Source organism: Stegastes partitus, unplaced genomic scaffold (genome assembly GCF_000690725.1).
Source record: "Stegastes partitus isolate 25-593 unplaced genomic scaffold, Stegastes_partitus-1.0.2 Scaffold52, whole genome shotgun sequence".
Lineage (NCBI taxonomy): Eukaryota > Metazoa > Chordata > Actinopteri > Pomacentridae > Stegastes > Stegastes partitus.
The window spans coordinates 383098-397496 of record NW_007577783.1 but is presented as its reverse complement, the minus strand read 5'-3'; the positions used below and the strand labels follow the sequence as shown (position 1 = coordinate 397496).

The 14399-nt window shown below is 43.7% G+C and overlaps 1 protein-coding gene across 1 annotated transcript in view; it reads left to right on the top strand.

Annotated features, from left to right (window-relative positions):
• The window catches only part of LOC103352808 (protein tweety homolog 2-like), an 88289-nt gene that overhangs the window by 36192 nt on the left and 37698 nt on the right, over positions 1–14399 (top strand). Inside the window, exon 3 of the mRNA XM_008275469.1 lies at positions 1712–1823. Within this exon, the coding sequence (XP_008273691.1) occupies positions 1712–1823 (112 nt within the window). The remainder of the gene's footprint in view (positions 1–1711; positions 1824–14399) is intronic.

Genomic DNA, 14399 nt, shown 5'->3' with positions numbered 1-14399 from the left:
CACTCGTATGAAGAAGCTTGACGAGAGCACAGACGACAGTTAATGTCCGTCTCCTGGTTATGATCCAAGCCCGTTTAAGGCCCGGCGCTAAGAGGACGTCTGCTGCAACAATACAAAGTTTGCAAGGGCAGCTGCAGTCCGTCCTGAATGTAAAAAAGAAAAAAGTGTGCGATTGGGAACTCAGGGTGAATCTCAATTAGGCTGACTCCTGCTCACCTTCCCTTCGGTGCTGACCTGACCTTCGTTTGCTGAAACTCATTTTGTGATGGGACAGTTGTGTCTTTTTTTTTAGTGAAGAAGAACCTGTTCCCTGTTTTGTACCGACGCTGACGATCTGGCAGCACTCGCAGAATCTCAGATAAGAAGCTTTGAAAGCGGCTGCTGTGTGTGGTTGCACTGGTTGAGTGTTTGGTTTCCTTCAGGAAGCAGATGTGCTAAACCCCGTTAGCTCAGAGTAATCAATGAGTTATCATCTATTAAATTAATCTGCAGCTGTTTTGATTGTGGCTTAATCAGTTTGAGCGACTTTTGAGGGAGAAAAAGTCACATTTTAGTGTTTAAAGCTTCTTAAAAGTGAATATTTCTGGATGTTTTTAGGTTGTGGACCAAACAAGACATTTGAGGATTTCATTTTGCACCTGATTAACCAACCAATTAACCAGCTAATCAAGAGAAATAACTTCAATTCACGGCTGCATCCCTGTTAGATCGTCTATTCACTAAATGTGCGTAGATAAAATACTCCATAAAGGTTTTAGCTCAAGAGACTCTTACAAAACAAAATGCTGCAGAAAACTCCGGCGTCTCTCGCGACCTTCGGTTTCTGATGCACGTCTTCACGAGGAGACTCTCATCCAGGACCTTCAGAGTCCGTCGCGAGACCTTGTGTCGGCTGCGCTTTTGGATTTGATGCCGACAACAGCTGCTTTCAGGTTGCATTGTGTGGCAGCACAATATGACAGCACTTAAGGAAGAAGTGCAGCTCAGACAGACGAGTTAAAAGTGTGGCTTCACTGTGGTGGTGGTGGTTGTTGTTTTTTTTTTTTCTTCCCTTTTCTTGTCGATGCTCCAGCTGAACAAATTAAATCTTTGGATGGCTGAATATGCAGAAGTGTTTTTTTTAAACTATGCACACCCAGTCCAGAGTTATGTATTGTATAATTTCTGGTTCAAATGCTCTTGTTTACATAAATTAACTTTAAATACAAACAGCTTTTTTTTTTCTCTTCAGTTCTCTTTACATTTATTTTGCCTGAACAGTAGGCTTCCTGCACACTCACATCCCAGATATCCGTCTGTAGCTTTCAAAGCAAACACAGGAATCCGATTTGATCTCTCCTGAAGGTGCTCCTGCGGGACGACGCTCCGTAACTCCAATGGTTTGGCTTCATGTTTGTCTCGACAATTAGCTCCTGAACGGACAAAACAAGGCTTTTAAAAACGGTCCCAAAGTGCCTCATTACTTTTGTGTTTCTCCAAAAGTCTGCGCTGATGGAGAAATTGATGATACTGCTTTATGATAATGCCCCAAAAAGCCGGATGAAATATTCATAAAACTGTTGTGCAGGTGCTGTTTTGTGCTGCGTAGATTCCCGGCTGCAGTTTATGTTGTTTTATTGACGGTGGGGGTCCCTCAGTGTCCGCCACCTCCTCTCATTAACTTAACAAACGGCTCACCTGCCCTCCATCATGCTTCTTCTTCTCTCCGCAGCGTCGCAGTGGGTGTCGGTTTCTACGGCAACAGCGAGACCAATGACGGCGTCTACCAGCTGACCTACTCCCTGTACAACGCCAATCACACGCTGGGCGGCGTGGACAGTCTGGTAGGTGGAACAGAAACCTCCTCACATAATGAACTAAAACAAAGTGACCCATCCAGCAGGAAAACAAAACAACTCTGGTTTCAGAGACGCTGCTTGTGATGTATTTACAGACACACAGAGAGAGAGAGAGAGGAGAGGAAAAGCCCCAGAGGACTCAATTTAGCACGCCTTTAAATGTTTTTTATGGTCTTTTTATAGCGTTTTACCGCTACACACAAATTGACAGCCTCTCAACACACAGCACTCGCTGCTCCACCTTCTCCCGACCTCTGTGGTCTCAGCACAAAACAAAGACTTGTGCTCGCTTTAGCTCGGTACATGATGGTTTTTTTTCTGTATTTTTACCTGCTTCCTTCACACAGACGTGCACATTTCACTGGAGTGACGAGGCATTTTTCTCCCTTCAGTCAAACTTATAGAGAAAAAAAGAATAGCATTTTCTTTTCTCTCGGTTTCAAAGTAATGTTAAAGTTAATTACCTGTCAGCGCCGTTAGTGAAAGACCTCTGATTAGCCTTGACAATCTATAGCGCTGTGAGGTCATTAGACAGTTCTTGAGGTTTTTACTTTAGTGTGTCACAAAAATCTAAACGTGAGGGTTTTAGTGCATAAAGCCGGCCTTCACCATGAAAGGACTGCAGCTACGTAGAGAGCGTTAACGCCGCACTGACAGCAGCGAGCGCCGTGTCAATTTAATAGTCAAAGGTAATTGACTTGGAGCTGCAGTCTGCCGGTTGATTGTTCGGTCGATTCGCTCTCATCTGGCCAATTGGTTGGATAATCGCGGGTGAAACTTTCACAACAAAAAAACAAGCGCTGCCTCGATAGCCTTCCAGGATCGATCCGTTATTTCTGATGGAGCAGACTGTTTTAAAGACGTTTTCACGACTTTAAACCCACCCGACGTAACGGAGGCTACGAGGTCTGACTCTCGTTGTTGTGGCTGCATTTTGAAGGAATGAATCGACCCAAAAATTCGAGTATAAAAAGCTCAAGACCGTCTGAAAACATCCAGACAAACTTTCCAGTGTTCAACAGTTCTGCCAAGTTTCGTGTTTCGGCGCTTGCGGCTTTGTGTGGGAGCACTAAGATCGGATATAATTCGATATATCTGGTCTTGTGGTCATTTTATTACCTGCATCCAGCTACATCAGCAGTAGTTCCAGTCAGCAGCAGCAGCTACACCCACATGTGAAGCCTCGTCTCTCATCAGAAGTGAAAAATTATATTACGACGGGAATGAAGTTAAAATGATTTAATGTGCTGAAATAGTAGCTTTTATGTTCAATTATAGTTCGATTAGACTGATAGGGCTTCCAGGCAGAGGGCACCGAGTGCACTGAGGCTGGATTAGTCGATCTAGAGATAATGTGCAGATTTTTCTCTCTAACTCAACTCTGATTGGTTGAGAACTCAGTCAACCAGGACTTGCTTTGGTTTTCAGCTCTAATTGAAACCACGGAGACTTGACTTCCTTTGACTTGTCTTCTAACAACTACTGACGTGTCTTGAGAGTTGTGCAAACTGACCCAAGACTCGTGTAGGCGGACTTAAAACTTGAGTTGGGACTCGTGAAACTTGTGTAGATTGACTTTAGACTTCTGGGCATCCAATTTAGACTTGAGTTGCTCCAAAAAACCCGTAAAAAAACAGCTCTGGTATCAAACATTGTAATGCTTTAACGGTACTATAACAAAAAATAATTAGTCGTTACTCATGTACATCCCAAAATAAGGGAGGAAGAGGAGAAACGCAGAAAAGGAAGATTTGATTGGAGTCTGCAGTCAGGTTACACAACTAGTGGAATATTAATCTCCATCACAACTTTGGCTTCCCACAATTAAAAGAACACAATAGAAGTTAAGGCAAAAAAGGTAAATTCTAGTTTCTATTGATGAGCAGATGTTGTGCAACTGAGGCGTTTTGGATGCAGTTTTATTAATGCAGATGTTTCAAATGAAGTATATTTTAAGTCTTGTTTTGATGCAGATTTGTACATAAGCACGAATGCAGCATGCAATTAAATGATATCGTTGCTAAAAATCAATAAATAATTGTGCAAAAGGTGATCTCAGTGTTGTTCAAGATGATTGTTTTGGCCATAATGATGCAGCCTTGGGTAGTCGTACGGCAATAATTCAGCTGCAGAAGTGATGATGTCGACCAAAATCAGACAGTCCGTTGGCAGTTGTTGCCACTACATGAAGCAGTAAAGTCATTAGTTTGATTAATTCTTTATAAATTAAGTAGTCTGGCTCGAATTCCTGTATTTTTTCACATTACAGACAAGCAACAGATTGTGATTTTATTTATTTTCCATGTAGCGCAGCACTGATTCAAACAAGTTGCCGTGCAAGTTGTGTTTAAGGTTCAGTGTATTCCTCGAGGAACCCGCTCCACCACCTGAGCTACAGCCAATACAACATATTGGAAAACATCATTTAATCACCAGCAATGAAACAATAGATCCTGCTGCTCTTTATGTTGGTAAACCTCGGCTGTGCGTCTTCGGTGGTTTGTGACCGGCGCTTATCCCGTGATGTTGCCTGCGCAGAGGCGGGGACCCGGGGCGGACTCGCTGTCGAAGAGCAGGGATTAAGTCTCCATCTGTGTTAATGGAGATTAATGTGGTGGTATGCGAGCCACTCAGCTCGGTGACTCAACATGGCCTCGGTAATAAACACTCTGCCGAGGGAGCCCACAGCGCACCCGGAGCGGCGCTGTTCTGTGGCGAGCGAGGACATCTTAACGCTGGTGATGAGGGATCCCAGATTTTAATGGAGAGTAGCTGCCAGGCTCTGATAGATGCTCTGTATAAATAATTTAAACTGGAAACATGTAAGAACTCCGTGATGTTGGAAGATTAGTTGAGCCGCTATATTTCTCCGCTGGGGATTAGCTGACATGCATTAACCAGCCAGCGCGAACCATAAACACGTCGGCCTTTTTGATTCCACCAACATACGCACGTGTTAAGCTTGTGTTACTATAACACATAGAGATGGATGCATCTTTATTTTTTTTGCTATTCCTGGATTGATGTTGCGACCGTCTCCCATTAATCTTGGCAAGCGCTCAGCCACATTCATTCCTCAAAGTCATATTAGCGAGAGGAGAGAAATCATTAACATATAGCTCATCTAAAGGCTTGTCGGTGCGCTCCTCTGGGATGTGTGAACTCGTGCAAACACATAATTGGACATGGTGGCCTTTATGTTAGCATCTTATGCGTGTGAGTGTGTGTGCATGAGTGAGTTCATTGCACACAGCTATAGACTGTTAAGGAGTCTAATTCTTGAGCAGGACAAAGAGCCCAGTGTGCCGTGCACAGTTCCCAGTCTCCCCCCACCTAATCAACCATGAGCCCAGGAGACAAAGGCCTTTGATTGGGAAGAACAAGGAGCAGTGCAGGCCCGTCTGATTGGCAGAGTCAGGATTGAAATCGGTATTGAAAACATTGACAATGAAGGCCTCACTGCCCTTTGGCCCACACAAATGCCTTTTAGCCCGGCTCCGAGAGCGCTTAGAGGCGAGTTAGCTCGCAGCATAAGAGAGAAAAAGGAAGGAAGTTAGACGCATTGTCTGCAGGTGCTTTTTTTTCCTCTGCTCCTGTTGAGATCTTGATTAGCTACGGTCTGGAATATATGCTTATGATGTCTTTATGAACGCTCAGTCCCACAGAAACACACACACTGAGAACGTCAATTAAAGAAAAGCGCTTTCAAAGTGAAAGACTTTCAAACGGGGCTGGTGAAGCTGGAAGCTGGCCAGCCGGGATGCTTCACCTATGATGTAATGGGACTGATGTGACATTTGAAGTGTTTCGCCGCACTAATAATAACTGTATTGTTTGGAGATGGGTGTTGTGAGAGGTTTTGGCAGCGAGCGATCACCCGGCGGACCGGGTCAGTGTCTGGGTCAGTCGCTGAGCGTCTGGCCGGAGCTCAAACACAGTTTGGACGTTGGCCTACTACATAATTACAAACATGCATATTTCCACACCGTTTAATTATACAAAATAGAAGGCTGTCCGCAGTGTTGGACGAGCTACTTGGAAAGAGTACGCCACATTAAATGAAGCTGCACTAAAGCTATTCCCAAAGAAATGTACTAAGTGAAGGTACATCAACACTGGGGCGGCTGGGGCTCAGGTGGTTGAGCGGTTTTCCTCCAATCGCATGGTTGGTGCCCCTCCACAGTCGAAGTGTCCTTGGGCAAGGCACTGAACCCAAAGTTGCTCCCAGTGGCAGGCTAGCACCTTGCATGGCAGCTCTGTCGCCATTGGTGTGTGAATGGGTGAATGAGAAAACATTATAAAGCGCTTTGAGTGCCGCTAAGGTAGAAAAGCGCTCTATAAGTGCAGACCATTTACCATTTACATCAACACTGCAAAAATAGTTCACCACGTCCGTCTGTTGCTTCAAACTGATTCATTTATTGCAGACAGATCGTGAAAACCAGACATTCTCAGCAATTTAGCTGTTTAAAAGCTGCTAGCTGGTGTTTGCAGACTGTGCTCTGGATTGTTTTGGCCAGAAATCAACAATCCATCCCCCCAAACAAACAACTTTAAGTATCTCGGGATCTTGTTAAGGAGTGACCGCTAAATGGATGGACAGACGGATTGGTGCAGCATCATCAGCAGTGCTGGCGTTGTGCCGGACTGTCGTGGTGCAGAGGGAGCTGAGCTGGAAGGCAAAGTTCTCGAGTTACCAGTCGATCTACGTTCCAACAAATCAGCTTTGGTCTGTAGGGTGGTTGGGCTCAGCTTTAGAGATACGATGAAGGGTTTACACACCCCAGAGGGAGTTCGACATAGATGCTGACAAAGAAATTCACTCATAGTCCTCATCCGAAGTTGCTGTAGAGGGCTGTTTAATCAGTATTCTGGCATATGGTCGGCTTACCAACACAGAGTGCAAGTCTGTGAAGGCAAGCCGACCCAGAACATTGGCTGAGTACAACGTTTTTTACAGATAGTCAAAGGGTAGGAAGGGGACAGTTTGTAAATACAGTAGTGACCAGTGATTGGTTTGCATGTAGGTGCTAATCAGTGACAAAAGGTAAGAGAACAAGGGATCTGACAGACAACAAAGAGGTGATGGGATCAAGGGGTCTAGGAGACATTAATAACAAAAGGGTGATGGAGACAGGAAGTGACTGTCGGGGGTAGGACAGTGTCTTCAGGCACTGTTTGATTACCAAATTGTAGATACTCTGGGTAAAAACAGCAACGGGATGTTTTTTTGCTAAATCAAGTCACTTCTAATTCACGAGGTGGTTCGTGTATCTGATGAGGATGCCTCTTCGGAAGGTTTTCCAGGGCAGACTCAGAACTCACTGTAGAGATTGCATATCTCATCTGACCTGGGAACGTCTGTGATCCCTCAGGAGGGTGGAAAAATGTTGCTTGGGAGGTTTGGAATTGCCTGCTCAGCCAAAGTCTGGATAGGTGGAAGAAGATGGTTGAAGTTTGGTACGTGGTTCCGCGATCATATGGAGGTCTGTGGTGGAAATTAACTTGGTGAGATGGAAAACTGATGAATGAAGATTTGTCTTTCAGTATTTGTTAGAAGTTTGAGAGCAGATGCAGAATCACACCGGAGAATGGATCAGAGCAGCTTTCGAAACGGAAGAAAAGAAGATATATTTATACCTGTACATAAGCAGCGTACCAGGCACAGAGGAAACAGACCAGACGTAGAGACTGTTTGCTTCACCAAGAGCAGGAACTAGATGTGGGGTGTCTGACAGTTGATCTGGTTTGGATAGGTTTTGTGGTTAGGTGAGGGTGGCTGCAGCGGTATGAACAGAGGGGAAGCTGTGGGCGCAAGTGTGTGTTCAAGGAGCAGATAAGCACATAAAATGAAAACTTCCATCACAGTGTCACTTAGTTTTATTTCAAATTGCAAACCATGCCTGTGTGAACACTACCCCATTTGCTCAATTAGAGTTTTCCTGCTGAAAATCTCACAAGATCGAGAGACTGAAGTTCTTTTTCCTCACAGTGCCGGTGGAGACGTTGAAAGATTAACTCCCAGTATACCTCCTTGATGTTTAACCTGAACGTTAGACATCAGGTGTAAACATTCAAACTCAGCGTGGGTGAAGTTTTTCACGTTCAACAATGTTTAGCCCTTGAACCGCCACGCTTTGTGCATCTAGACCAAACAGCACTCCTCAGAGGACTATCTTGAGGTGTTGCTCACGAACGAGGGTAAAGCAGAGTACGAGTTCAACAACCCGATCAGAGTTTAGTCGACGATAAAGTCTGGATTTACGGCACCTTGAGAGGGGTTAACTGGGGGTTCTGCTGTCGTTACCTTCGGGCTCGGTGTTGATTTTTACTTCATATTTCACCACCGCAGCACCAGCCAGCTGCACTGTTTACATTCTTTCATGTCGCTCAGGCAACGGTGGCAGGGTCCACCTCGCTTCGCTGTTGAATATTGTCGCCTTCAGCTTATTTATGTTGCTTCTTTCACCGAGCTTTAAACCGGGAGTCAAGGTGAGCTGCAGGCGCGCAGCAGAAAAGCCTTTGCTGGATGCCGGTTACTGAAAAGAGGAAGATAACCGGCCCTGATGCGATGATTTACCACTCCATTTATGTTCCTGCCTCTCCCGTATTTGTGAGCCAAAAGAATGACATTGCAGATACAAACAAGCGATACCCGGGGGTTTGGCTCATGCATAGGGGCTCCCAGAGGATTCTAGATGTCAAGCTTAAAAAGGAGAATCGCTCTTTGACTGGGCTGAAAGGAGACCGCTGAGGTGTCTGATTAGGCCGCCTCCCGCAGACCTCCATGTGTCGGTAACCAAATTGGAAAAAGACCAGCGGTGTTAGATTTCTTTAAATCCGATGAAGAGCTACTCCGCGCTCCAAATCTACCTTTCGAGTCTAATATAGAGGAATCTGTAAGAGGAAAAGATGACAGAATTGCAGTTCCTGTGGGGGATTCAAGACCTCGGAAACCTCCGGGAAGAGTTGGAAGATGTGACAATGGAAAGGAATGTCTGAGGTAACTTGGAAAGCCTGCTGCAGGGGTCAGGGATTGAAAATAGACACCAGGCCGGCTCTGCTTCAACCTACAGACTGTTGTAGTTTAGGGCTCTGGTGATTCTCAAAAGAGAAAAATATGTTAGAAGCAGAGGTGCAATCTTTTCCTCAGTTGTTTTGGAGGTAGAGAGTATGTGTTCTGCCTGAGGTGTTCGTGGTCCACTGGACTCTTTAGTCTCACATGGCTCTGGCTGTCCTACAGCCAAAACATCTTTTCATTCACGGGTCAGTTTTGTGATTTTGCTTCTTTATCGTCTGTCAGCTTCCTGGAAAGGAAACATCCAAAATACACATTTAGGACTTCGTTAGGTGTCTGTGGATTCCCATTGCAATGTTTGTCTTTAAAGGCAGCAGCACTTACTTACAATAAACGTTCCTGTTTTATTTCTATCTCGTAAGGTTTTTCCAAAGGTTATTCATCAGCCTGATTTATAGAATATTTTATTCCTATAAACATGGTGAAAATAGATTTATTTTTTCTGGCTGTCTACAATATTTTTTTAATTTATGAGGTGATAACAAGAGATGTCCAAGAACCTTTAGCTCTAATATGTCACCAAAATGAAACTGAATGGATCCAAAATCTGGAAATAAATGCAAATTAGTGCACTTTTAGATATGTAACACCTCACTTGCTGGATTTCAGGAAACATATAATGGGACAAAAAATGATTGTCTTGTTGTAAGGAAGCAACTAGTGATGTTTTCAGCTCACATATTAGTTCAAAATGTTACCGCTGTATTATGACAACACTTTACTTACAGTTTATCTCCATCCTTACATCAACAAACTTTAACTGTCTTGATTATTGGTTTTCCCAAAAACCTCCACTGAATCCATGCGTTTCATCAACAAACCCATAAACGGCTACAAACCATCCTGCAGGCCAACCTCCTCAGAGCTCTGCCATCATCCAGCATTGGGCTGAAAAGATATATTTTTAAAGACACGTTCTGCTGAGCGCTGAAGATGGCCTCTATCTCCGACTGTGACCGAGCTGCCGAGGCTCTTCAGACCCATGTTCCATTTCACGCTCCAGCTCCCACATTCAATTTTAATTGAATAAACACTCTCCGCTATCAGGCAGACACATTGAGTTAGAGCAGAAAAAAGAAAAAAGCTTTAATCCTTTATCTGACCCTATCCGTTGTTTCACTTTTAAACGTACACCATCATCGGCCCTCATTTGTCGAGTCTTTACCAGAATACAGGATGTCAAAATGAAAACATGAAACTTAGCTCCAAGAAGTAAAAAAATAAAAAAATCACACAGCAAACATTTGTCCGTCTCAATCTGGCAACAATCTTCAGAGTGTGATTCACAACTTTCGAAAAACAACATGGCATGAAATTGCATGTTCCAACTCCGAAACGGAGACGCTCTTGGAGGTTTGGTTCCTCAATTAAAAAAAATGTTCTTTTACACTCTCTCTCTCTCTCGTCCTCACGTCTGAGGCATCGCTTCCTCCGAGACCGCGTACCAGCCCCAACAGGCTCAAAGATAGAACTCCGATTCGAGTGTAGGAAGTGGTATTTATAATCTGCAGGATCTTGGAGTTGGTATGTGAAGACTCGCAGCACACAGCCTCCTCTACAGAGAGTTGTATTTCCAATCCTGATCTGGTTATATTAACTCTCAGATGGGCAAAAAAACGGTCTGATAGGATACATTATTGACTAATAATTGTATTATTATGCTTCTCCCAGCAGGCGTAGGGGTTGATGTTAAGCTTATGTGAATTCATAATTCATAAATACCAAGGTTTTCCGCAAAAAAAACTCTGCTTAGGGGCTTCAAAACAAATACAAGTTCATGTAAAAGAGCCTTTACATAATGCCCACTGATCTATATTTTCTTCCCTTTCCTCAAGCGAGAATCTACATTTGAAATATGGCAGCACATTGTCATTATTTCAGCCCAAGGCTATGTGCCATTTGTCACAGTTATGTCATTTATTCCGCTTTCTTTGGCTGTTTTTTTTTTGTTCCTTCGTCACCCTCTGGCTCGGAGAAATGAATAGAATAGCTTCGCGCAATAAATTGTTGGTTTAGAGGAGATGCGACGCTGAGAAGACTTCTCCGTGCCCTCGAAGCATCAGGCTGAGATAAAGACCGAGGAGACGGGAACTGGGAATCGTATCTTCTTGATCGGCGCGGATCGCTTACACGGTGAAGAGGATCGGGCCAAGACGGAGGAGAGATTAGCGGGATTGACTGTCTCCTCGGGCGCTTCAGATAAGATTCTCACGCAGGAGTCAAGGATCAGATACAAGCCTTCATTCCTCATCTGCGATTTCATCTGCTCAAGTCTGAAGAGGGAGATTCATCGATGAGCGATCGGATAACGAACTACACAATCCTCCCAACTTGATCTCCTGAGCTTTTTCGCCGTGGCTCCTTTTGTGTCGTGTTAAATGCAGAAGCCACTCCTGGATGTGTTGGGTTTCTTCCAAGCGTATCTAATAGCAGTTTTTCTTGTTGGGAAACGAGTCAATCCAAGTGAAAACTGTTGCCACCATTATGTATGTTGTCACTGCCAGGCTTTAAAGCTGAAACCTACGATGAGCACTGTTTTATTTGATCATATTTTTGTTTTATATTGTAACGGATTATTTACACGACACCAGATAATGAAGGAGCCTTTGTGTTTGTGTTTATTCTTTACACATCTTGACAACTGATCTACGTCACATTTGGCAGGTGTACCGCTGGGGGCTCAAGGAAGTGCAGCGTCTAGTTTAAAGTAGATTGAATTAAAGGTTTTGGTGTCCTCAGTTCTCTCTATAAATGTGTTTCGGATCCAAATTAATCCCTTGTGGTGTTCAAAAGCACACATTTTGCAGAAGTCACAAAGGTCCATTTTTGGTGGATGGTAAATGGTTGAATGTAATTTTAGTTTTATAAGGTTTTTCTTGGGCTGCACGGTGGATCAGCGGTTAGCACCGTTGCCTCACAGCTAGAAGGTCGCATCCCGGTGAGGACACCCGGGATCTTTCTGCGTGGAGTCTCCATGTTCTCCCCGTGCAGCGTGGGTTCTCTCCGGGTTCTCCGGCTTCCTCCCACAGTCCAAAAACATGTTGAGGTTAATTGGTGATTCTAAATTGTCCGTAGGTGTGAATATGAGTGTGCTTGGTTGTCTGTCTCTAAGTGTAGCCCTGTGATGGACTGGTTACCTGTCCAGGTGAACCTGCCTTCACCCTGAGTCAGCTGGGATAGACTCCAGCCCCCCATGACCCTAGTGAGGGTTAAGGTGGATGGATTTTTTCTTCTTAATTTCAGAATATCTGACCAAATTGTTAATATTATTCTGATCTCATTAAGTCTTTGCATTCCCCACCTCTAGCTTGCTAAATGTTTAGCCTTGGTGGTTTCTAGTCACCACCAGTAGCTTCCATGTGGCTGTTTCCTACCACCATTTGGTTCCCATGACTTCCTGTGTGGTAATCATGAGCTCATGAGGTTCCTTTGAAGGCAGCATTAACCCTCTGAACCCCAAGCAGTTCCTGGGTAGTCACATTTTTACTCACTGTGGGCTCATTTTTGCAGTATAAAGTTTATGAAAGCAGCACAACCGCGGCTAATAGGGAAAAACCCAGACAAGTTTTAAAAAATTATTTTTACAAAAATTCTAAGAACCTGGAGGCAACAAGCACAACAATTTTCCAAGTGCACACAGACGTTACTGGAAAACAGTGGTGACTGAAAAGCACGAAATATTCATTTTTTACAGAATCTAGTTAAAGCTAGTGGTTTGTTATGAGGGGATTTTTAAATGAGACGTGTAGAATAAAGTTATTTTGATGAAAGATCACAATTTTAGCATCAGATTTAGTTTTAAGTTTTTTTCATGGAACAGCACAACACAGATGAGTAGTTTAAGGGCCGTGGGAAAGCTGAGGATCTGACAATTCCTTATGTTTTTACAGTTTCTTGTTTCAATAAATGATGTAATTTAGACAATTTTCAAAAAAAAGATCTCTTTCTGGGTTTAGGTGGTTAAAAAAGCTAAAGAAGCCAATTCAAGAGCTACTAAATAAAAATAATTATATGCTCAAAAGTTGAAATTCAGATCTTATGTCTGTGTCTAACTCATTTATCACAAATTTTAAGTATTCAACAAAATAATTTCCTTCTGCGTCTGGAGGCAACTAAAAGAAAACCTTCCACCTGACCTGCATAAGCACCCCCAATTCCAAGACAAAATGTGATTTGTTGGTGAAATATGTCCAATTTCTTTCCCTTGTTGTAAGAAAATTGCATTTTTAAGCGCGAGCACCCCGTCCCTCCTCTCGGTTGGTCCACAGGCCATCCAGTGGGGGGACCACACAGAGAATGCTAACCCGGCTAATTACTTCCACCCAACCTCTCCTTCGCCTCAGCTTCAGCCCCTGACAAACACAGCAACAATATGAGTTGTCTCTCCTGTGAATGCCAAGTACCCAGCGCTGAATGAGAGCATTTATTACCCTTTTTAATTATCAAATAGCAGGATGTCTCTCTGAATGCCGTTTCCCTGTAAACAACGTCTCCCTTCAAGGAAAGCACGCAGTAATTAAACCCGAGAAGACGGCCAGCGAGCGCCTGTACAGGAGAGATTCACTCCACACACACACACAGGCTGTGTAATGTGGCTTTGCTTTGTTTGGCCAACAGAATAAAAATGTGATGCGTCATAACAAACGAGGGAGTCTGTAAGGTTTTGTTTGTTGTTCGCCTTAGAGGATCTCCTCTCGGGGAATGGATAAGTTGCCGTATGATTGCTGGGCTTAAACAGGTAAACAAATCGGTCTCATTAGTCAGGTATCGGTTTGGAAACCTACTGTTTATTCCTAATATGCTTAAAAACAATTATTTGCAGCACAGATAAGCTTCGTGTTCGTCATTCATGCACCTTTGGACGCCCTTTGTTGTTTGTTTAGACAAAAGTCACCCAAATGAGTCGTCTGTCCTGCTCATCGAACTGACTTGGAATTATCTAAGTGGCGACCATGATGCTAAAATCGATAGCTGGCTCCGGTCTCTAAATGCAGTTCTTCTTCTTAACCTTTGTTAGCAGCAGGTGTACCGGTTCAGCCTTTACAAACGAGGGAAAGGAGATGATGTCGTCCCACAGGTCCTCTCAGATGCATGTCAACGATATCTGCTGCTGCATGAATACAAACCGTTGCCATGAGTCACATCTTTTCTTGACCTCATAATAATTTCCATTGAGGTTAAAGACAAGACAAAGTTTAGGAAATAAACACAGGATATCATTTATTGACTCATCAGTTCGGTGCTAAGAAAAGTCTCTCAGTATCGGATTATTTTAGTATAAAGGTGGGAAATGAAATCATCTGTTTAAACGTGTCTTGATGGGCTGAGACTTGAATGGACGACTTTTCTATGAGGACGATGACACGTCTACAGCAGCTCTGTAAGGCTCCACAGAGGCAGAACGGCGCTTTGACACGTTCACCTCCTCACTGCGTTAGCATACTGACATTTGCTGCTCTATTTAATTGTCAATCAACTTAAAG